Source organism: Aphanomyces astaci, assembly GCF_000520075.1.
Source record: "Aphanomyces astaci strain APO3 unplaced genomic scaffold supercont1.18, whole genome shotgun sequence".
Classification (NCBI taxonomy): domain Eukaryota; phylum Oomycota; class Saprolegniomycetes; order Saprolegniales; family Verrucalvaceae; genus Aphanomyces; species Aphanomyces astaci.
The window spans coordinates 595,998-620,802 of NW_009798281.1; the positions used below are offsets into that span (position 1 = coordinate 595,998).

The window sequence follows — 24,805 nt, forward strand, 5'->3', positions numbered from 1 at the left end:
GTATGAATGTATGTCTCGGAGGCAACCGGACAAACATCCTGCCATTGAAAGGCATTAACTTACATACTCCGGAGTAGTACCTACTAGTATGGACCAACATTCTGCGATACCTACTAGTATGCACCAACATTCTGCTGGTAATCTCGATCAAATTGCACTTGGACTGTACACTAAAGGAAGGATGCCCGATAGCACATGAGCTCGTTTTCATGAACTTCTTGGGTATGTATAGCGTTGCTATTGTTTAAATTGTTAGGAACCACCCACACTCCGCCGCCCCCGTCGGGAGCTCCGCGACAAAGCCGCCGGTTGTTTGTCCGCTGCGTTTTCTCGGCTAAATGGAGTCTCGTCGCCGGCCTCACTAGGAACTTGGTCGTCGTTATTGTCGTCGTCAGTTGGCCGCTTTCGCTTGGTCGGAGTCTACATAAATCGCCGCCATATACAACCATAAGCATCGATGATTGGCGATTCGAAATTCACGTGTTAGAATCGATATATGTCTAATCAAAACCCAGATATCACGAATCCAGTAGCCAATCCAATCCTCTCATCGACCACAAACATCGAATTCAGGTGTGTGACTGAAATTAGTGTGATACACTGATCTTTGCATACAAAAGTCAGTACAAAGAAAATCCATCGATCGGTAGATTTGGTGAATCAACAGCATCCCAACGTCCAAAATTGGGGCCATACAGGACAATAATACTACCTCGAGGCAATTGGCGCAGCAGTAGCTGTCTTCGGGCTTGGTGTCCACACAAGTCGGGTGAAACCATGCGAGGCAGTGCATGCAAATCACGGCGGCCTCGTTTACCCAGTCGTTGCAGCTGCTGCATCGATGCAAGTGACATGTAAACTCGTGCGAGTCGTCGAACGCGCCCTTGTCGGCGGCGGCGCAGTGGACATGGAACACGTGGCGGCACGACAGGCACGGGATGGACGCGCCTTTGAGCTGGCACTTGGCACACGCGGTCGCTTTGGCTTTCTGGATCGCTGGCGCCGGCTTGGACGATGATGGGAGACAAGCTTGATGCACCGGTACCGGCTTCTTGTTGACGACAACCGCCGGCGACACGAACGGCATCGCAGACGAAGCCCGTCGATTGCACAAGGTACACACGTCACTGTCGTCGTCGTCCACAGTACCCGCCTTTGGTCGCCGTTTCGCAGGGGGGGGACCTACTGCTGCTGGTGTTTTGGTTTTCGGCGCCGCACGTTTCTTTTTCACTGGCGTGACCATCTCAGTGTCCGACACATCGTTGTCATCGTCGTCGTCGTGCACGGAGGCTTCGTCCGAGGACACACCTGCCGCCGCCACCGCCGACCGCGTCCACCCTCTAGCATGGTTGGGTGGTGTGGGAGTCGTCGCGGCGGCGGCAGGGGACAACCGAGTACGTTTCATCAACGGTTGGTCGTCTTCTTCTGCAGCATCCGCCAGTTTTCTAGGTCGTTTGATCGTGCGGGTGCTGGCGTTTCGCTTGGACAGAGCCAGGGGGGCTTCGTCCTCGGACGATTCGCCTCGATCGTCCATCACATCCTTCTCCACTTCGTCGTCGCCGTCGTCGTCCTCATCGAATTCGTCTTCGTCCCCTTGCACCAACGTGCCTTTGCCAGTCTCGAGGTGATCCGCACAAATCATGTACGCACTTGACAGTTGCAGCAGACGCTGATGTTTCAAACACTTGACGTGGAAACCCTTGGGACAGTGTGTACACACAAGCAGCCGCTTCTTGGCCGAGTCGCCCTTGTCGCACACGGCGCAAAAGTGACTTGGGCACCGGAACCGCTTCTTTCCGACCCATTCCACGTGGGCACTGGTGTTGTGCATGCAGCTGAGATGGTAAAACCGACCGCACTTTGCCATCGCACACTGCGTGACCCCTACAAGATACACGCATTCATCATATATTCATGAGCTGGGTATGTATTGTCAAACTCAATACCAATTACTGTATATATAGAATTTAAAATAATTAATTTTATATACACTATATATTTGAATACAATCGCTATTCATAACATCGACTCAATAGACAACTGAAACACATATTGTCGATCATTTACCCCAAATTTGGCTGACTTTTGATTCTTTGCCAAATCTATCGATGATCGATATCTTTGACTTTTGTAAAGATAGTACGAATTTGAATCACACAAACACTAATGCGATGTGGTTGGTGAATTGGTCAACGAGTGGATGATTTGATTGGCTAGTTGATTCATGTTTTGATTGGTCTCTCTGCCCATCTATTTATTTGGTTATTCTGGTCATTCGATATGGAGCCCCCAAATACTCCAATTTCGAATCGAATATCTTGACAATACAATAATACTAGCTAGTAGTATACAGTTTCGTCGTCCCAAGATACACATCATATTGGGTTGTGGCTCCTATTTCTATTTTCACTGATATTAATAATTCAAAACTCGAGGGCTTGGACCAAGAATCACATGGCGCGAATCTAATCCACTCATGGACCAATACCACATCCAATGAATGTGTGTGACTGAAATTAGTGTGACACTCGTCGATCGTTACAAAAAAATGTCAGTACTATTGTCGATTTGATATACAAATTTGGGGTGTAATCGAATTTCGCGCCGACGAAACCGATCCACAATCGATCTGATTGGTTGTTGAATTTCATTGAGAAGGTTTTGATTGGTTAATAATGTTGAGCACATCTGAGGAAGCCAATCAAATCGATTTAAATTCCAACGAGAAACCACAACACAATGAAATGTCACTCGAAAGTTCACAATACATAGCATCGATCGATAGTACATTTGGTGCGAATCGGCACAAAAGCTCAACAGTTTGGGTACAAAACACTCTTAAATACCTTGCTCCGAGCCCATCTTGCCCACTTTGCCACAGGCCAGACACCGGTGTTTACCCGCCGAGCAGTCTGGGCACAGCCACTTGGCGTCCGTCGGTTCGTCTGTCAAGCCGACGCAGTCCAAATGGAACGACCGATGGCACGCCCCATCGCACAAGAGCAGCACGCCCCCTTCGCCACACAACGTGCACACGTCCCCGCCCGCGCCTTCAAACTCGACGGGAGATGCTTTTGAACGGCTGATTTTCAGCTTTTTCCATCGTGTCCGACGCCCGTCCGTTGCTTTCATGGGCCGTCGGACGGGCGAGCTCGCATCGTCCAAGCTCACGGCCGCCGTGTTGACTCGGCAGCTGCGCACGCGAGACTTGGCCATTTGATCCATGTACTTTTCAAACACCTACATAGACAATTATATATATATAAATAAATAAATATATATATATTCAAACATTGTCAGGTGCTTTAGAAATAGGGGATGGTTTTTCGTCTTCTACCTGACAATGTTTGAATATATATTTATTTATATATATTCAAACATTGTCAGGTAGAAGACGAAAAACCATCCTATTTCTAAAGCATATGAAACATATCCAAACGTAGAATGTCTATATACAAAATGTCCATCGTCTATCTACTTACTCTATATAGACATGGCAATGGTACCATTGAATCATATCTTGTTTGATTTTCCCACAAATCACCCAAACTTTGTGTGTTTCCCATACAAGACACCGTCAACGCAATACATCACACGACCCCAACACGACTTGAACATCCAACCCCAGCTAAATCCGCAGTACGTGTATAACAAACACTCCAATACCGTTTCATATATAACCCCAGCTTGTTCTTTAACGTCCACACATAATATATGCACACAAAACCAACCAATGAAGCAGCAGCACATATATATTTCCATGTCCTCACACATATAATACATATATACACGCCATGCGATGGATTTTCGCTGTCTGTACATACCTTGCGTTGATCGGACGAGAACTGGTCCTTGATAGCTGCGAGGCGCTGCAGCATATTGACTGCGACTTCGTACTCGTGCTGGAAGAACGCATCCTTTTCCTTTTTGTTCTCGCGCACGTCTTGGATGAGCTGGCCCAGCGCTTGCTGCAGCTGCGCCATAAACTTGGCTTTGGTCTGCCGCGACGCCAACGCCGATCCGTCCTCGAGTTTCTTGGACAGCATCTCGACGCTGATGTGCCCCAGCACCTTTTCCCAAAAGCTCGGGTCGTTCACACTCAGGTCGCCCGTGCTGCCCTCGGCCACGAACGAAGTCTTGTCAAATACCATCATGCCCTTGGGCTTCTTGGGCTGCACGTCGTCGTCGTCGACCGGTTTGTTGACCACGCGGACGTGCGCGTTTTCTTTTAAAATCGTTTCAATGTCACGCTCGACAAACGATCGAGACGCGCTGTCGTCGTCGTCCATGAGTCCGTACGCGCCTATGTAAAGCATTGTTGTACTTATCAGCGCAAGGTTCTATCTATATATATATATATGTTTACAAGCATGTAGTGTCGGGGTAGAGATATAACGTTATATACATATATATATATATATATTGGGTATATATATATACAACATTTTTATGTGGCCCAAAACAAATATATATATGTCTACAAGTATGTGTGTCAGGATGTAGATCTAGTGATGACGATACTGTATTCATTTAATTGGCTCAAAATATACAAAAAAGCGACAAACCAAACACACACCCCACTGTGTGTATTGTGGATTCGGTCCAAATATATATATATATATATATATATAGTACCCCCCCATCATATCACAACTATTTGGAGTGGCTCTGATTGGTTATAAATACAAGTATATTCAGCCAATCAAAACGTCACACGACGACGTTTGCAATACCTTTTTTCAGCAACTCGAGCAGCATTTCGGCACTAGGTCGCTCCATGTCGTGGGCTTCGCTAAATGACCCCGTGCCCAACACGGCGTGCTCGAGCCCCAACTTTCTCGACGCCCGATCAAACATTTCGCTTTCGTACGAGTTGCGGGTCACGAGGCGGTAGATTTTCACGCTTTTCTTTTGCCCGATGCGATGGCACCGACTTTGGGCTTGCAGGTCGTTCTAAAACCCATCCAAATATCACCATCACTTTTGTGTCGTTTGAGAGTGTACGTACCTGGGGGTTCCAATCGCTGTCAAATATGATCACCGTGTCGGCCGCAATCAAGTTGATGCCGACGCCACCGGCCTTGGTACTGAGCAAAAACAAAAATGACTTGGAGTTTTTCTTGGAAAAGCGATCGATCGACGCTTGACGGGACGACCCCATGCTCGATCCGTCCAGCCGTTCGTAGATGAACCCTTCGTGCTCGCAATACCGCTCCAGCAGGTCCAACTGGCGAATAAACTGGCTAAATATAAGCACCTTGTGGCCTTCGGCCTTCAATTTCGGCAGCAACTTGGACACTAGCACCATCTTGCCGCTGGCTTGGATCGTCGTTTGCATCAGGGTTTCCGCGTCGGGCATGCCGCCGAGCGCTTCGAGTTCGCGCTCTTCCGCTCCCTTGATCAAAAACGGATGGTTGCAGCACTTGCGCAGCTGCAGCTGGAGGTTGTTGAGTGTCGGGAGGCCGTTCTGCGTCCCCAGGTACAGAAACGACCGGTTCTTCTCGTAGATCGCGCGGTAATACTGCTTTTGCAACGTCGTGAGTTCGACTTGGATGATCGTTTCTTCTTTTGGAGGGATGCTCTTCTCGACGTCTTCTTTCACCCGACGCAGCAAGTACGGCGTGAGCATGCGCTGCAGCTCCATCACTTGCTCCTGCGAATGCAACCGCCCGTACTTGTCGTTAAAGTCTTCCATGTTGTCAAAGATCACTGGCTCGAGAAAATTCAGCAGCACCCACAGCTCCTGCGTGTTGTTTTGCAGCGGCGTGCCCGTGAGCAGTAGCTTGCGGTCCACGTTAAGCACGCGCATCTGCTTGAGGACCCGCGATCCGGCGCTCTTGAGGCGGTGGGCTTCGTCCACGGCCAGCAACCGCCAATGAATCGCCTCGAACTCTTCGAAGTCCGCCAAGATCGTCTCATATGTGGTCAGACACACGTTGAATTTGAACACGGACTTGGTCTGCTCCATGTTGGGGTAGTACCATCCTTGCGCCCGAATCAAACTGCGCAAATCTTTGCCTGTAAACTTGGTCCCACGCTCACCCACGTCATGGTATACGCACACATTCATATCCGTCCAGTCTTCAATCTATACTCGACACCGTCGTGAATATATATATATATATATATATATATATACACGAGGAGTTTGATATTACTCAACACGTCGTGAATATATATTTATTTATATATATAGACGAGGAGTTTGATCGTGTCCAAACAATCCGTGCCAAGATGGACTTTGCGTACTAGTAGTTAGTAGTAGACATACTCGAATGAATAAACAGGCAAAGGGTTTTGAGAATGTCCTAGCCAATCAAAGTCCACGGTGGAGATAAATGAACAACCAATCAACGATCGTCGCAGGATTTGGCCCCACCGAAAACGTACAGCATTAATTTTGAATACAATTATACATTGAATATATATCTATCAGCTGAAAATCTCACACCAATCGATTCTCGAATCAACTGTGTCAAGTCCAAATTTCAACCGAAATGGAACATATCGAACCACACTGCCGACGATACCACTTTCAACAAGCAGTCATGTATATATGTATACTTTTATGTATATATATATATATATATACATACTTTTATGTATACTTTCATGTATATATATACTAAAACCCCTCGTTATATCAACTCTTGCATCCATCACATAAGCGTACTAGGCTCCATTGATTAAAGTCCCCAAAACTCAACAGACGTTGTTGTATCTCCCTGTACTCGAGCAGCCATTCAAAACCAACATTATTCCATTGATTTCAAATCGAATGCAAAAATCGCTCGTGTAATTCATCTGAAAAGTACAACATATATATACAACTCCACCAGTGTACGAATCATCTTCTAGTGTACAAATTCCAATAAAATATATCGAAACGCAATCAAAAATATTGATACATGAAGAATCGGCACGAGAATCTAGAGCCAAATCCGATTTTCCAGAAATTAACTCATCCAGTCGTCGTCGACACCAACTAACTCCACCACTCGTGTATGCCTTCTAATTACGATTATATGACCATCACTAGAAAACCACATTATGACAGTCCAACGGTCAAGGAATGAGTAATCAATCGAGAAATTATTGGTGAAATATTATAAATAATGTGTGATAATAAACAGTACCTCTCGTCGCCAATGCTGGAGCGTGGACAGCGGCACCACGACCAAGTACGGACCTCGAATGTCTTCTTCAGTCCGAAGATGTTCAAGAAACGAAACAACTTGGACAGTTTTCCCCAGCCCCATTTCATCCGCAAGCAAACACGAGCGTTTGGCTTTCCAGCACGAAATCATCCAGTTGAGTCCATCCACTTGGTACTGTCGGAGTGTGCGGCCGCCTATATATATATATATATATATATATTAGATGGTATGTATAGGTTCGAATACGGTGTTTGATATATTGTCGATTTGATATACAAATATTTGGGGTGCAATCGAATTTCGCGCCGACCAAACCGATCCACAATCGATCTGATTGGTTGTTGAATTTCATTGAGAAGGTTTTGATTGGCTAATAATTTTGAGGTAATCTGAAGTAGCCAATCAAATCGATTTATAAATTCCAACGAGAAACCACAACACAATGAAATGTCACTCGAAAGCACAATAATATATATAATTTTAAAAATAAAGTAGTTTGAACTTTTACCTTTGAACGTAGGCGACTGCTCATACGGGACAAACTCGGTGGGATTCTTGCTTACCACCACGACATTCGACAAAGTCGAAGTCTTCTTGACGGGCAAAAAGCTCGCAAAATGTTCGTGTGGGTCCAGCGTGCCCTTCATAATACCCGCGAGCACATGCTGCACGGGGCCCGTGGGCGCGGCGTAGTTTTCCAGCGCCGTGAATACCTTTTGGCGTCGCGACTGCACGGATAACGTCGACTCGAATGTCTCGTACGAGTATGGAATATACACTGAGGGTGGTGCCGCGTCCGGCTCATCGTCGACATCGGTATCGGTATTGGCTTGGACGGGGAGGTACCGCCGCTCGATGGTTTTGGCAACGCACGCTGGGGGAAACAACGGCGCCGGCCTCGTCGTGTGAAATGTAAAGAGCACGTAGTCCTTGGATGCGCCGATCATTTCCACCACTTGTTTGAACACGATGCGCGCCGTGGGGGTGTTGTTGATACCTACCAACACATCGCCTGGTGCGATCACGCCCGTGAGCTCGGCCGCGCCCACCTGGCCGTTTTGCAGCCGCTGGAACCCCATGACCCTCGCGACGCCGTCGTCCGACAAGCCCAGCCGCATGCCCAGTCCGTGCACGCTCTTTTGAATCGCCACATAGTACTCTGTGTACCGAAGGTGTGGGCCAAACGTGTCCATGTGGAAGTGGCTCCACGACGTCATGTCCACTTGGGGGACCGGGGGCGGTTTCTTCACCTTGGGGGGGACGCGCACCAATGTCGCTTCGTAGCCAAGTGCCACGTGTTCCACCATAGCCGCTAGCACGGACGCCACTTGGGTGGCTGGCGGCAACGCCACGAGCTTGCGGGATCGATCCGAGTCATCGGTCAAAGCCTTGGAACAAGATGGGGGATTGTGATGTTCGGGCTCCAAAAACAGCTGCGAGTATGCTGGCATGTGCACTTGAGGCATGATATCATCATCGTCGTCGTCGTCGTCTTCGTCGTCGTCGTCGCTGCTTTCGTCCTCTCCTTCCGAGTAATCCTGGTCCTCGTCTTTCGATTGTTTGGTACTACTCGCTCCCTTTTGCCCCAATTCTTTCGCCCATGCATATGCGACCGTGGCCGCGCCGCACTGCTTGAGCACTCGAATATCAGGCGCGTGATGATGCAGCAAACAGTGAAACGCAAACAGTTGGGCGCGGATCTGCTCGATATGTTTTTGATGCGTATATGCGGGCGTGCCCACGACCGCCGCTGCCGCTGAGCTCGTGAGCGCCGTCGACGCGCGGTCACACATGCCGTCGTGGCCGGCGCCCAGCGTACAAAACCGATCCAACGCGCAACGACTGGCCAGGATAGTGCCATCCGAGGGAGGACGCTGTTGTTGGTTCTTGCCATTGTTTGCCTTGGCACAACATGGCAATTGGCACGTTGTTTGGGCGATCTCCTTGTCTGTGGGCACTTTGGTGGTTTTGAAGTACCGCACGATCGCGTCGTCGTCGCCAATGTCCTCGGCGCGCTCCCACGTCGAGCATCGAATCGACAGCCCTTTCCACTGCACAAGGAACATGGTGTGGTTGCCAAAGAGGCGGAGCGACTGCCGCCGCGACTCTGTCGTCCGCACGTCTGCGTCGAGTAGAAATTTCGTGTCTCCGCGGGCACCAGGGGTCGACAAGACGAGGGGAAAGGTCGGGGTCACTCCTCCGTGTCCGTGGTGGTGATGGGGGGTTTGTTGTGACAGCGTGTCGATCCCGCCGCCATCTTGGCCTTCATCAGATGTGGTTTTTGGCAGACACATGGCTTCGTACGAGGTCCGGAGCTCGCAAAATGGACAGTACCACTCGTCATCGGGCGCGCCGTCCAGCGGCGGGTCCAAGCAGTGCACATGCAGCTCGTTATCGCATCGATCACACAGGAGCATGTGTTCGAGCTGGTCGTTGCGCTGGCAGGTCGAGCACCCTGCCTCCCACGGCTGCCACGTGGCTACCGAAGCCTCCATCTCCGAGTGGAACTGCGCGAGAATGTCGGCGTCTTCCGCGGCGTCGCCCGTGGACGGCAGCAACTTCCACGCCGATGGACATATGACCCACTCGTAAAACATCTTCTCAAAGTCTTTGGCCAAATGGTCGGCGGTCACGACAATATCGGACCCTTCCGCGTTGAATTCTTTGCAATTGGCAAACACCAAGCGCATGTCCGATGCAAACAACGCGACGGCGATTGGCCCTAAAATGAAACAAATATTGTGAATATAAACGTGCAAAAGTCGCCTGGTTTTGTCCATATTGAATCACACTCGAGTTTTGATTGGTTGAATATATACTTGTCCTTGCTGCAAGAGCCAATCAAATAATCCACTCAAATTGAATATTAGCCAATAGCGTCGATGATTCGTGATTCGATTCGGCGGCGAGATCAATCGATTCGACGAGGTCTGGAAATTCGTATCGAATATACCACAATATATATATATATATATTGTCAAGTCGACGATCTTGGAAACATTCAAGTGTGTTGGAGCGAAGAAGCAAGCAGGCACTCGATCATCGACCAATGAAAACCCAAAACCACGAATCAACAAGCCAATCAAATCCATGCTTTTGACGATTCCACATCGAATTAGTGTATGACTGAAATTAGTGTGACACGATCTTTATATACAAAGAATCGATCGATACATTTCGTGAGTCAGCACAAGTGGACACACCTTGTAATGATGATATTTATACAACTTTGGATGATATAATACTCATATGGAACTGTACCGGAATAATACACTTCCTTTTTCAAGCGGCCGAGGATGGTGCCGAAATCAATGGGGTTGTAAATCACATCCAAATAGCCTGGTGCGTCCCTATATACACAGTGTGTTAGGCATACTGAGGGCGGGGGAGAAAGTACAGGCATGTTGCTTCGTGGGATACGCGGCATATCACGAAGGCATAGGGTACAGGCTATACGTACGATAGATTGACGGGGTGCAAGAATGGTTCTGCGCTGGGCTCAGCCATCAGGCGCCGCAGGATGCCGCGACATCGCTCCATGACAGCGTCGTGGTGTTGGACGAGGTAGATGTCTGTGACGCGCGGGTACTTGCGAGCGTACGGGACGTTGAGTCGTCGGTCGTCGAGCTTCTTGTCCAAGCTTTCGTTGGACACGCCGGCTTGGTGGCTCAAGATCGTTTCGACGGTGGCGTTGCCAATGTCGAGGTCGTCGACTTCGTCCGTGTCTGTGTATCCACCCTGCAGACACTTCTTGTCGTACGCTTGGACCTTGTTACGCTTGATGTGACCTGCGGGAAAAAACAGCTCGACTTCTTCGTACGTTAACCATCGCATGTGCAGGTGTGACAAGGCTTCGAACTTGCACAGGTACTCGAACGACCCCGTCTTCGGGTGGATGCGTCGACCCAAGATCACTTCCAGCGTGAATTCCTTGCGGATCGTGTTCATCTCTCGCGCCATCGTCTTGCGGCGCGTCTCCTTTTCCGCGGCTCCGTCGCCATCGTCGTCGGACACTTCGTCGTCCTTGCTGTACGCCACGGCCTCGTACTTTGCGCTCTTGCGCCGCCCTCGTCGACCCTTCTCCGGGGTCGCCGATGCCACCTCGTCGACGTCAGCCAGGTTCTCCTTTAGGTCCATCTGGAGTTCCTGAAGCTCCATGCGCGCTTCATTCCGTTTCCTCCCGCTCATCGTGTTGGATCCTAAATGAACCGAAATTCGTGGGCGCCACTGCCCCAAACTCCCATACAATTGCGATAGGTTGATGGAGACCATGGATTGGCTAAAATAATTCGAATTGATGATTGGCTATAAATACTGCCAATTCACCAATCCAAACCAGTCTAGTTGGAATTCCCCAAAACCCGAAACTTCGAATATGAAATCAAGGTCCTAATTAGGACTCCAATCCGAATTTCGATCCTACGGATCGAATTGCGCATTTTGAAACGGATGCAAAATGCATGATATATGATTGCATTATTCTCAATGGCATCACCATTATTACGTCACACTGCTGTCCATTTAGATCGGCGGACATAGCATGCACATGTAATGGAGTTATGCATGCCTGTTGATGCTTCAAAGGGAAGCCTCTACGACGACAGGACGTCGATCAGCCCAATATTGCGACTTTTGTACTGTATGCCCCCTCGCACAACCAAACTCTGATCATCCTAGCTCCGATATTGGTCGGATGTACGAACCGTGGGACGCATTCGATTGGTCAAATCCTGTAGCGAAATCTCCTAGTGTTTTGAACCTGCAAATCTGAGTTACAAATCAAATCCTAGTTATACCAGGGGAAATTCGTGTAAATTGATTTCCGAGCAAATTTCACCATTGTATTAAGTGACTTGTTTCCATCTCTACTGGTAGTCGGTGGTGGTGATGTAAATGACGAAAGGGAGCGAGTTGACGCATGATGTGTGAGGAACTTTTCCGACGGGAACACATTTTGGTTTTGCTTCATTTATACACCCACCCATGTACGTAATGACTGTGAAGTTGCAATCAAAATCAAGGAAACTTTCAGCCACATGTCGTTGGAGGCCGGTGGCGGCCCCGCCACGGATGGCACTGTGGAAGGGTATTTATTGCCAACCAAATCGACATTCGCCGGCTCTACTGAATCTCCACAACACGCGACACCCAAGAAATACCGGAGCCATCTCATTGAGATCGACGTTCCGATTTAGGTCGTACTCATGGGGCTACGGTATACACAGGGTTCTTTGCGCATTCTTTCACGACACCGAGTAGTTTCCAAGGTCGAGCGTTCCACATACATATTAATGTAGAGTATTCATTTTAGGACGACGACTGACGATCGTGGAGCAAAATTGCATACTTACTTCGTTTGGCCGCAAGTGGCAGCTGAAAATTCGCTGGCACGAGGTAGCATAACCAACTACAGTATTTCTAGCCGCGTTACAAGTACGAGATCAGTCCACCTTTCAACACCGGCAAGTGCCACCCTTCAATGCATGCAGTACGGAAAGTGTCGGCTTGTGTGGCCTTGAAACAACAAGTCGCCCTGGATGGGGATGTCGCATCCATCGGTGTGGCCGTTGTCTGCCACTGGCCTTGCAGCTACATAGCGTTCGCCGGGGTCTAACTCTAGCGTTCACCGGATGGCAAAAGCAAGATTCGCACATCGACGACACTTGATTCATAGCACCTGTTCGGTGATTTGGCGATGTGCATGTTGTAACAACTTGGTTTGATATCGTTTGCTAACTTAGCGCTGAAGATAAACATGCACTGGGGAAGTACTACGCTTGGGTTGACACGTCTCCTACTGGACTCGTCATGCAAGGTAGGTACAGTACTGTACTCAACTTCACTTTTAGCGAGTGATCGTGTTAAAAGCCCTGAGGGGACCTCGTACCAGGAAGACACTTTCGCCGACGTCGAGTCGACCAAGGTGCAGCGGGATGCACTTCATACGCCCACCACAACTAAACCATTCTGAAACCCGTTTATTAGCAGGCGGTGTCGAAATCGGGGAATGATGGGGGTATATACGTGAAAAGTATTGCCGCCCGTACCCTCGTCATGCAGTCTGGGTTCAATTTCGCTCCAGGCTCCCTGGCTGTGTCACACTCGGGCACGATCAACTCCTTACTGGAGTACTAGTAGAATACATACTGTAGCGTTAGGAGTAGTTGTGATTCTGTGTGCAAGGTCGCTCAGCGTGCGAGTAAATATTGGTTTGGGAGTGTGTGTGTGTGCAGTAGCATGAATTAACAGTAAGCACGGGGAAAAAACGAATAAATCGATACCAATAACTTCTCATAACACCCACCTCCGCTCACACTGTCTTGGAATAGCAACAGTGGACGTTCATCAACAGCCACGACCCGGACTTGCGTCCACAGCACGTGCGCCGACATCCCGAGTCAACGGAGGGGGTCACTTCCGATCCTCAAAGTTATTGGTATCGTCTACTTTGGAAAACAAAGTAAAGATGACTGCACTATAGAAATGATCCTGTTCAAGTACGGTCTTGGTTATCCGCACGCCATCGCTCGTAGGTAGCTACAACAGCAAACTCCCGGGCGTGAAATGACACTTTTCCCAACCAATCACAAGGCTAAACACATGGGAATGTCGCGCGAAAACAATGACACTTCAACCCTTTGTTCGTCATATCGTTCGCCAGGCTTGAAGGAACGAAGTATGTATTCGGCCTTGGGGAGTGCTGCATGCTGTGAAAGGTGTGAAGAGTATGACTCCTGTACATGAAGGGATGTTGGTTGATGTATTCTCACTCATCACACATGGTGAGAAACGTTCTTGTGGTGAGGCGGCCAACAAAAGGGAGCATGTATGGCGACTTCCTGTAAAAAGAAATAGCACTTCCTGGTTTCGATCCAGGGACCTTTGGGTTATGAGCCCAACACGCTTCCTCTGCGCCAAAGTGCTTTGATGAACTATTACTGTATATAATAAGTGAGTTTCAATCGCTAGTATGGTGATAGTGATGTCACAAAGATAATACACTAGGATCTGGTATGGAATGAATACATACCATCGGCGTCATTTAAACTGCATTAGCATTACCATTCGCTTCTGAATGAATGCCTTGACTAACAGTTATGGCTTTGTTCTAACGTGATTGACAATATGCAATTGACGTACGATCGTTACTACGTACACCTCAACGTTAACATTGCGGATGCTCATTGATGCGATATCCACAGATCGCCACCACCTTCTCAGTCCCGTTCACTCTTTTTGGCAGGCCACGACTTATCTAACGTGCTCAGATAGGTACTAACTAGTACTTACTAGTATCCCTCCTGTCATTCTAAATACTGACGTTAGTAGTATTTCAGGTCCCCGAATTATAACGTTACTACTGTAGTTTACATACTAGTATGTACTTACTATTAATAGCATCGTTCCTGTCATTCTAAATACTAACGTTAGTAGTCTTTCAGGTCCCGCCCGATGCAGTATCGATTATAACGTTACTAGTATGTACTACTTACTAGTATCCCTCCTGTCATTCTAAAAACTATTAATAGTAGTCTTTCAGGTCCCGATCTAGTACTATCGATTATAACGTTACTATTATATGTACTTTGGTGATGGTGGCACCTCGATATATATTATTTTTTTATAATCCGCCGGCGCACCCTCGTCCAAACACTTGCTACATCACACTTTTTTTTAATCATCGTCCGAATCCGATCCAAACAACTCCGCGTGCTGCTTGTCGTCCATTTCCCGGGGTGGCGATACATTTGTGCCGTGAATTGTCTCTCGTTCGTCGTCTTCGTGCTCCGACTCGGAACCAAACAAGTCGTCGGTGGCTTTTGGTTTCTTTGCCGGTGGGGGCGATGATGCTGCCGCCGCCGCGTCCGGGATCGCGCCAACAACATCATCTTCGTCATCTTCGTCGTCCGACACATCTGCCTTGCGCTTCTTGCTCGATTTCTTGGCCGTTTTGGACGCAGTATCCGCTTCCTTTTGTTTCCAAGCCTCGCTAGCCGCCTTCAATCGTTCCTGGGTCGCCTTGAGCATCTGCGCGCGCTTGAGTTCGAGCGCGGCCTCGCGTTCCTTTTGCGCCACCAGCTGCGCTTGCTGTTCGTCTTCGAGCATCATCACCATGCGGCGGCGGTTTTCCGCGTCTGCCTTGCGCTTTTCTTCGCGCTGCCGTTCAAATTCCAAATGGACACTGGCCTTTTCCAGCGTTTCGTGGCAAAACTTGGCGTGGTCGCGCACCTTGTCCATTTCGATCTGGTGCGCTTTCTTGGACGAGGTTTCCGCCGGCACGGCCACGTCCAAGAACGCGTAGATGCGCTGGGCGCGCTGGAGGTCGCTGATCGCGCGCTGGACGTCCGCCATCGTGCGGCTCGACTTGGCCACCGACGCCGACGTTTCGCCGAGCGTCGCGACCGCGAAATCCTCTTGCGCCAACGCCAAGTTGTACCAGAGCTTGAGTTCTTGCGGGGCCATGTGGATGCCTTTTGTCAGCGCCGTGATGCATTCGCTGTACCGCTTGGCTTCATAGTACGCCTTGGCCAAGTACAGGAGCACAGACACGTCCTGCCCCTTGTAGTGCTTGGCGAGCGAAACCTGGTACAGCTGGATCGCTTCGCCAAACCGATGCTCGGCCATGTGGATGTGTCCGAGGTTGATCCATGCGTCTGGCATGTCTGGCGCGGCTTCGCGCACCTGCGCAAACACGAGCTTGGCCTTGTCAAACTGGCCCTTCTCCGCCAACATGATGCCAATCCCGTTGGCCGCATACACGTTTTGCGCATGGCCACTCAGGGTTTTCTTGTAGTACGTCTCGCTCAGCGTCATATTCTTGACATAGCGGCCCTTTTCGCCAATGTTGCTCATGAAAATATTGCCCATACTCAGAAACGTGTACGGGTCGTTCTTCATCGCCATGCCGCCATCCGGCTGCTTCATCCCGAGCACCGCCTCGTACTTTTTCTGTGCGAGACTCCACTCGCGCTTGGCAAAATGCATATTGGCCTGCAGCAAACACGCCGTGGCACACGTCGGGTCTTGGGCCAGCGCCTGGTCGAGCAGCGTCGTGGCCTTGTCGGCGTTGCCGACGTCGCGCTCGAGCACGGCCAGCCGCAGCAACGCATCCAAATACCACGGAAATGTCTCGAGAATCGCTTTGTAAATCCCAGTGCTCGCGCGCCACTCGCCCAGCTTTTCGTACGCAAGCGCCAAGTTGTACAGCACCGTCACGTTGGCTTCTGTGACAGCGGGGACCTCAAATATGGCGGCGATCGTTGTTTTCTGGTTGAGGGCCAACCCGTAGCACTCGATCGCTTCGTGAATCTGCCCCACTCGCATATGTAGCGACCCAAAATTCGTGTGCAGGCCGTCGGGCACGGGTTCCATGGCGTTTTGAAGCACGCGCTGTGCCGCTACATATGCGGAAATTGCCGCCAGTTGTTCATGTCTCTCCGTGGACACGTGCAAGATCTCGGCGGTCCCGATCAGCGCGTCCACGTTGCCCGGGTCGAGGTCGGCTACCCGTCGAAAGTTGGCGATTGCGTCCGCTTTGCGGCCCAACCGACGGTACACATGCCCGAGGAACAGCAGCACGTCCGTGTTGTCTGGGAACAGCTTGAGCGTCTTCTCCAAGTACACAACCGCCTTTTCCAGCACGTTCTGGTGGTAATACATTTGTGCGAGGCCGTACCATGGCATCGCGTACGACGGCATGCTGCGCGCAGCATTGTAATAATACCCAAATGCTTCCTGGTACTTGCCTTCGGCGTGGTGGCCGCGCGCTATCAAGTAGCAACTTTCTGCGCGCAGTTCCTACATGCATATGGTTTCTTCTAAACTGGAGTGTGACATGGAGAATGAATGAATCACAACCATAAAAATCATGTACACAAGAATCATCGGCAGAAAACGACGATGTAGCGATTGCAGGAAACCAGGATCAACATGTAATTAGTGTGTGATGACTTCAATTAGTGTGATATCCAATCCCCACAGGACAACGTTGTCCGTTCAAAGAATCGATCGAGATAGATTTGGGCGAATCATCACAAAAGTCTAAAAATTATGGGTAAAAAGATAATATTAAAAAAATCTAAAAATTTTGGGTAAAAAGACAATATATATATATATATACCTTGACTTGAGTCGCATGGTACGCATTCGATGCGAGAGTGTTCATTTGGTCGTACAATTTGCGACTGATCGACAGCCCTGACCGAGATACTTCCTTGAAAGGAACGTCCAGCGTGATGCTTCGAGATGACACGTCTTGAACATACGCAATGTATTTGTCCCCGATGCAAATTAGCTGGCCGTGGACGACGTCGTTTGAGATGTCGTGGGTGGTTGTGGCGATAGCCGACCCCCGGACCACGGACACGGTGCCCGGCAGCGGAATCCACTGCAAAAAGTAGTGGTTGGCCAAGTGATTTAGAACTGACGGGTGCTTCGGATCCAATGCGTGCGCGTGATGGACTAGCGCCATGAAGCGAGAGCCTATGGACATATAACATATGCGTATATGAGAAGGGCCGGACCATGCAGTGGATATGATGAAAGCAACGCTATAGATCAACAAGGAATTGGTGTAGGACGAATACTTAGTGTATTAAGCGTAAAATGTAACCACGGCAAGATATATATATATATATATGTTGTTGTTGCGAGTATTCTTCTAAACTGGGGCAACATGGAGAAGGAGTGAATCGACTCGACCAATTAAACACACTCGACCAAAGAATAATTGAGCCAATCAGATGATTGTAGGAAAGCACCATTTAGTGTATGACGTTAATTAGTGTGATTGGCAGCATCACCGCAGGACAATACATTCTCGACATGCAAAATGCCGTTCAAAGAACCCAAGGTCAAAGTTGGGGTCCATACAAACTCCAGGATACAACAACACTCGATCGATCGATTCACGCTTACCTTCGTCTTGCATGGAGCGGAGGCGGTCGTCGGCGGGCAACGACGCGAGGGACCACAGCGCGTTCGCCATCATGACCGTGACGTTACTGTCGTCGAGCGCGGCGGCGTACTTCATCACGGCCTTGGCCTTGTCCACGCAGCCCATTTGGTAGCAGCAGTAGGCAAAACACATGCGGATGCGGCTCGCTTGAGGGCTCTTCGGGTGCAGCACGATCGCTTCCTGGTAAAGTTTCTTGGCTTCGACAAACTTCTTTTTGCGAACATGCAGCAGCGCCGACGCGAGGATGGCGGGTAGGTTCTCCTTGTCCGCGATCAGCACGTTCTTGAGGAAACGCTCGGCGCGCTCGTCCTCCCCCTTCGCCATGAACATGAGTGCCTTCCCAACTAACGTGTTGGGGCACTGCGCATCGATGCGATCGGCCTTTTGGAACAACGCGACCGCCTTTTGAGCGGGAATCTCGCGGCGCCGCTCGTCGTCTTCGTTCCACATGACGTTCACATAATGCGACACCCACGCGTTGAACATCTTTAGTCGACTCTTCCGTGCGGCATCGTCGTTATAGATCTCCTCGGCTTCTGGCATCGTCGCTTGATCTAAGATCACTTCGAATTGATCCGTGCGCCCCTGGAGGTAGTATTCGATCGCGACGCTCAGCCACACCTCCAGCGGCGCGATTTCAGCTCGGAGAATGTCCATGATGTCGTTTGCATCGTCGGGGAATTCGTCCGTGAACAGCTCGACGATCTCATCGCTCTTATGCACCGGAATGAGCAGCGACTTGCGCGTCGACTCCTCAACCGTGGGGTCTTCCATCGTTCAACCACACCTACCAAATTCAAATACGAGTGCCGGTTGATTATCCGGATGACATTTGCATGTTTTGTTATCTTCCAACATGAATCCAAGCAATACAACACACCGCCACGCCACCGCCGTTGGACAGTTGCTCGCACTACAGCAGTAGCATGGCCCTCTTAAGATTGGTCTCCCATGGCTCTCTTCCCTTTGAAGTATGTCTACTTTACTCGAATACTACGTAACAGGTCGTCGCTTCAATCGAGCATACCGGTCCGGTACTCTGTAGTCGATGCAATCGAGTGGTGCAGCTACTGGGAGTTGGCTTCACAATACTCGTGGCAAAACACGATAGATCTGCCAAATTCAATGAACATTAGGCAGCAAAGGGTTCGTGGGTCGTGGACGTCATTTGCATTTTGGTCACCAGACACGGCGGTTCGTTCGCCAATCGTTGATCTGAGTCGGAGTCCGCAGCGCAGCCGACGGCATCGGCTTGTCCGCCTGGAGCAGAGTCAGAGTCGTTCCTACTCGATGCCCAAGCGCCCAACAACGTGAGCAGGTCCTGGCACGGATTGTCGTACCTTTCGTGTCAAACTGGAGGCGCACGAGGGTCATAAACTTTTCTATCGTTCGAATCGGAACCCAAACTTCTTGAGGATAATCCATTCCCCTTGACGAGACCTGTGAACACACACAACTTGACCAGCAGGTAGATCAGCCCCACGATCATAAGCTCCTGCGTCGTCTTGTGTAGCATGTCGGCATACTTGGTCTTTCGCGTGGTGGCGTGCTCCATGAAACGCACAAACATCTCGAGGCAGATCAAACACGAGCACGGCAAACATGAACAGCAGCATGCGCGACGTCTCGACCTAGTCATAGACGTTGCTGTTGCCACCAGCAGCAGCCGCTGCTTCGGCCAAGAGCCGCTGCACATTCGATGTGCATGCCTTGACTGCCTACATCCTCATATCTAGATTTTTTCGGTGAATCATTCAAATTATTCAAGTCTGTGGACTGTACAGCGCTTTTTTGTCGGCAAATACTTGGAGCGAGGAGGATGGCCCCGTCGAAGTTAATCATAGGCGCGATGGGAGCGAACGAGTTAATGACTAATGTTACCTTCATCTTCATGTATAGTGACGTAGAATCCCGTGACCATTGCATGTAGACACTGCTGTAGTAGGAACTGCGAAACCTAACTTAGGCGTAGGCAGCATTTGGCGCCGCGATTTTGTTGACAGCATATAGTGGCCAAAAAGCCTGTTGAAAAAGTCAAGTCGTGAGAGTGGGTAGGGCGGGGGTCTGGTGACCCGAAGTAAACGTGCGTAGTGTACTGGGGATCAAATATTGCGAGGGGAAGGGGGGATACATAAGGGCTGTGGAGGTGCTGGGAGGATATGTAAGACTATGGAGGTGCAGGGGTTGTAGTCGCTACTATTCTGGCAATTTGTATACACTATAACCTCGTCATGATGTCGTGAATGCAAGTTGTAACCTCGTAAATGGTGGTTGTGTGCTTTTACACGTAGATAAGCCACAAGCAGAATCGTTGTGGAGGGGACATAAGACTGTGGGGGGTATAAACGATGTAACGTTAGGGGTGGGTTGCAATCGATACAGCTGTAGCGACTTACATGCACTAACGTTGTGCGCAATTCGCGCATAGTGGCTGAAACCTCTACTTTCAGGTGTGGATTCACCGCCACTCTGACCCAATTGCTAACGTTTACACGAATAACTTGTCGTTGAGCTCCACACACAGTGTACGTTTTACTTCTTACAGTTAGCTTTCACGCAAAGTCAGATTGCACACACATAACGCATACACAGTACTAGTACTACGTAGTACAAAGGAATAGATATCATAAGGGGTGTATCACAGGTCTACGTCAAATTGCTAGCTCAACTGCTGGCATGGTTCAGGATTCTAGAATGCTTGTCTTGCCTTACAAACAGAAATGGATTTGCACATCATTGATGCGAGCAACAACGACGGGCAAATCCTCTACCGGTAGTATACTGCATCAGCTCCTCTCTTTATCACTGTGTTAGTTGTGAATAAGGTACCTGCAAAGCAAGGCTAGTTAGTACATCAGTCGAGGCAACATGGCCCCTGTTCAACTATCACCTTCCAATTGGATAAATTGCCACCTCACACACACTGCTCACTGGGTCCACGGGTATGTACGTGATCGATCTCCTTGCGCATTCAGCCATCACTTAGCACCGCAAGTATGGTTCATTCTATATGTAGGCAGTACATATATCTCGGCTACTGTCTAGAAGATGTCTTATAGAAGCAGCACGAAACACGACCCACGCACAATATACGTGGAACTTTGGCGGCTTAGGCTGACACACTCAGCCTACACCACAAGCTGGCAAAGTTGCTATGATAGCATGGAGTACATACAATTCACACGACTGTTCCAGGTCATAATGCCTGGAGCAATCGTTCAAGGTTTACAGTAGTCCCATGTAGTAGCTACTCGCAGTAATACATCCTGATTCGCGTCGGCTTCATGCCATCGGTGGTTGGGCCATAGGGCCGTTTTAGGTATTTCGTGATTTCGCTGCCCATCATATTCCGATGATTTCCATAACCGAAAAAGTCACCCTAACCCTTCTCACGACTTGACTTTTTCAACAGGCTTTTTGTCCATATGACAAGCTCCCTCCAATATCTAGCACCCTTAGAACAGACTTACAGTCAGCTGCGCAATGCTCACTCAACGTATACCTGGTACTGGTGTGCCCGTAGGTCTAAAGCGTGGAAACTAACTGTAAGGGTACTTACTGTACCAGTCATTGCAATTGGAACTGAGTTCGAACCTTCCAATTCTTACTTTTCACCGCTTGATGCTATCAAGGCTCAACAGATTGCCGACGATGACGCCGAGGCGATTACGATGAATGCAGTAGTGAGCGTCGGCAACTTGCTGTGAAGAAAAGGCGTTATGATTCGAAGTTGTGAAACATTTCACTGTAATAAATGACATGCACGACTTTTTGATTTTTCATCGCACAACTTTGAATTTTCATTGCCAGTGTGGACGGAAGCTACAGTCCTTGTGCGCTCCAACTGTGCAAGTCAGTTGAGTTTCCTAGTAGAACACAAGTATCGTTAACGTCAGCACAACTTGTGTTTCCGTTTTAGCGCGAGTTGTGCTAAAGCTGCCTCTACAATGAAGAACCAGAGAGCCGGTTCTGCCTACAAAGAAAAGTTGTCTCCCTGTTTTGACCTAGCCACATTCTGTCGTACCAGCAGCCCGTAACCGGGTGGGTACAATCCCCCCCGACCCCTTGTCTTTTTAGTAAGTACTACATACTACGTTATTCTCTACTAGTACTACATACTACGTATTACTCTACTAGTACTACATATACGTATTCGTAATACACCAGTGTACTAGTAATATATCTTGAGTCGGATATTGTCAAGTCGATTCGTAATTGGAGTCGCAAGTAGAATCAAATAGACTTGGCAAATCGATTTGAGAATGGACTAGCCAATCAAAAACAAAATTTCTGATTGGTTTAGCCAATCAATGCGTTTTCTAAAAAAAACATTGCAGACTCACTGTACCATAGTGAATACAATATACTGTATATTGCTACAGTAAGTTCATTCAAAAACGGTTTCACTTTTGACCAGTCTAAATTTGCGTGAGAAGGACAATACCACCACCACTGATTCGACTAAAGCAATTAGTCAGGCAAATAACTACTATTAATAGTACAACGTATTAATACAGTAGTACTTTAAGTACTATTAATAGTAAAATAATTTCGCGGTAACCGCGGTACAGTAACCGACAGCACATGGCGTGTTTTCACGGAACGCCAGATGGATCTGAAATTTATGCCGTTCACACTTCAAAATCCAATCGTTGCGATCGACGATACACCGTGGCTGGTTCACACCTCTGGACCAGTCGCAGCATGAACCAAGCAGAATCCCAGCGGCTCTTGGCTGAAGCAGCGGCTCCTGCTGGTGGTGGCAACATCTATGGCCATGTCGAGACGTCGCGCGTGCTGCTGTTCATGTTTGCCGTGCTCGTGTTTGTGATCTGCCTCGAGATGTTCCTGCATTTCTTGGAGCACATCACGAAGCGAAAGCCCAAGTATGCCGACATGCTACACAAGACGACGCAGGAGCTCATGATCGTGGGGCTGATCTACCTGATAGTCAAGTTGTGTGTGTCCACAGGTCTCGCCAAGGCGAATGGGATGGTGTACCAAGCAGTGGACTTTGCCGACTTGATCATCCTTTTCACGGTGTTATCGATGGTGGTCCAGGCCACGGTGATCCTCTTCATGCTGCGCAAGACCAACCGCGAGATGGGCAAGATCTCCATCCTGCGCACCGACAACGTGTTGGCCAATGCTCGGACAGAACTGGACGCCGTGCGGCACCTGTCGCGTCTACAGCGGCGCATTATCTGGTCCAAATACGAGTACCAGCTGCAGATGAAGCTACTGCGAAGCCTGTTCCTACGCTCGTACGAGTTGCCGCAGCTATTTCCGTTTGACAAGTACATCGAAGACGTGCAGGACAGCCAAATGGCGCACTTGGTTCATATTGACATCTCCATGTGGATGGTACTCATGGCCACGTACGCGCTCTTCTTCATCTTTAGCGGCGAATTCTTCTCCCACGGCGAGTTTAAGGCCAACTCGACAGTGCGATGGGGGGTGTTTGCATGCTTTGCGTCGTCGTTGTTGCTGTTCATGGTGCTGATGTACGTGTACTTACGGCACTTGGTGCATTTGCTCTTGCGGCATGCTGCGAAGAAGGAATGTCCGTCGTCGTCGTGGCTGGAACAGTATCGCATCATGGCGACCCCCGACGCCTTGATTGAAGTGCTGAGCCATGTGGTGCATTATGAGGCGTCGATTCCGCCGATGCCACCGCAAGACGCTATCGACTGCATGCGGACCATTGCAGACAACCTCTGCGACAACGACCAGGCCAACCACCCCCATCAGTCTCGTCATCGTCATGGGTGCCTCGAGCACTTGTTTGCACACGACTTGCTGTGTGGGCTCCTCGGCACGCTCTCCCGTCGCCTCGGTCGAACCACAAATCGCCCAAAACAAAGCAAATTGCAAGGCGTGGACGCGCTGCACCTGCCGTGGTTTTCGCGAAAACTCGTGCATTTTTTAGTCCAGCTGCTGTTTGTCATCAACGGGTTCTACTATGCACTCTTTATCAACTGTGTGCTGTACTTGGATGGGTTCAATGCGTACGCGGTGGTCAAGGCCACTGTCGTGCTCGTACCGCTGCTTCTCAACACGTTCGTGGTCGCGCCCAAGATCACGCGCGAGTTTTCCGTCATTAACAGCCTCTTTCGCGTCGACGCCCACAAGCTCAGTGCGATTGTTGAACACTTTGCCGAGGTTGAGGACATGAAGGTCGAAATGGTGCGCCAGGTGTGGACGTACTTGCATGCGGCCAACCAGTCGGTCGCGGATATCGCGGCGGCGCTCGTCCACGCGGACGCGTCCGACGACGACGCCAGTGACGGGTACGTCGACATGGACGTCCTACGGACCATCCTCAAACAGTTTGGGTTCCGGTTCCCACGACAAAAGTTTACGACCCTCGTGCGCCTCCAGTTTAACACAAAAGGCACGACGATCCGGTACCAGGACCTGCTCACCATGTTGGGCGAGTCAGAAACGAGCGTGGAAGGCAAGACTAACCCGTCGCAGAACGCGTCGTTCCTGTCGTCCCACCAGCCTACTTACCCATACGATTCGACGCCGTATCACGAGATACCGGTAGAGCCGTCGTCAAGATCATGGCACAAAACGCAAACGACCGAATTGTTTTTCATTTAAGTTTGTCGTAAATGAATGATAGTATCTATCAGCTACTGTAGCTGGTGGGTTTGGAACGAATATAGTTAGTTGTATTAACAGTTAG

At 49.4% G+C, this 24,805-nt stretch overlaps 5 protein-coding genes and 1 non-coding gene across 7 annotated transcripts; 1 reads left to right on the forward strand and 5 right to left on the reverse strand.

Annotated features, from left to right (window-relative positions):
• Positions 1–203: 203 nt before the first annotated feature.
• Positions 204–11,382, reverse strand: H257_08336. 2 transcript variants are annotated; one of them, XM_009834167.1, is made up of 10 exons: positions 10,618–11,382; positions 10,419–10,507; positions 7,666–9,879; positions 7,137–7,351; positions 5,009–6,088; positions 4,734–4,953; positions 3,825–4,303; positions 2,847–3,240; positions 713–1,884; positions 204–420 (listed from the first exon to the last, which is right to left on the reverse strand). In XM_009834167.1, the coding sequence occupies exons 1-10, from the start codon at positions 11,343–11,345 to the stop codon at positions 253–255; spliced, it is 6,759 nt and encodes a 2,252-aa protein (XP_009832469.1). In that variant the 5' UTR covers positions 11,346–11,382; the 3' UTR covers positions 204–252. The 2 variants fall into 2 exon arrangements, with proteins under 2 accessions (XP_009832469.1, XP_009832470.1); XM_009834168.1 differs by lacking the exons at positions 204–420; positions 713–1,884 and having other exon boundaries at positions 2,744–3,240; positions 10,618–11,345.
• A 1,251-nt stretch (positions 11,383–12,633) lies between these two features.
• H257_08337 (hypothetical protein) lies at positions 12,634–13,549 on the reverse strand (the record flags this gene model as incomplete). The annotated part of the gene is made up of 2 exons (XM_009834169.1): positions 12,634–12,773; positions 13,462–13,549. 2 exons carry the CDS (start codon positions 13,547–13,549, stop codon positions 12,634–12,636), a joined length of 228 nt encoding a protein of 75 aa, XP_009832471.1.
• Positions 13,550–14,009: 460 nt separating this feature from the next.
• On the reverse strand, positions 14,010–14,081 carry H257_08338. The gene has a single exon. It is a non-coding gene; the product is annotated as a tRNA-Met (tRNA).
• A 652-nt stretch (positions 14,082–14,733) lies between these two features.
• H257_08339 (hypothetical protein) lies at positions 14,734–18,901 on the reverse strand. The gene is made up of 3 exons (XM_009834170.1): positions 18,075–18,901; positions 17,278–17,639; positions 14,734–16,955 (listed from the first exon to the last, which is right to left on the reverse strand). Exons 1-3 carry the CDS (start codon positions 18,886–18,888, stop codon positions 14,832–14,834), a joined length of 3,300 nt encoding a protein of 1,099 aa, XP_009832472.1. The 5' UTR covers positions 18,889–18,901; the 3' UTR covers positions 14,734–14,831.
• Positions 18,902–19,293: 392 nt separating this feature from the next.
• H257_08340 (hypothetical protein) lies at positions 19,294–19,684 on the reverse strand (the record flags this gene model as incomplete). Its single annotated transcript, XM_009834171.1, has 3 exons — positions 19,294–19,397; positions 19,455–19,496; positions 19,555–19,684. The coding sequence occupies 3 exons, from the start codon at positions 19,682–19,684 to the stop codon at positions 19,294–19,296; spliced, it is 276 nt and encodes a 91-aa protein (XP_009832473.1).
• A 2,991-nt stretch (positions 19,685–22,675) lies between these two features.
• H257_08341 (hypothetical protein) lies at positions 22,676–24,805 on the forward strand. Its single transcript, XM_009834172.1, has one exon. It carries the CDS (start codon positions 22,699–22,701, stop codon positions 24,718–24,720), a length of 2,022 nt encoding a protein of 673 aa, XP_009832474.1. The 5' UTR covers positions 22,676–22,698; the 3' UTR covers positions 24,721–24,805.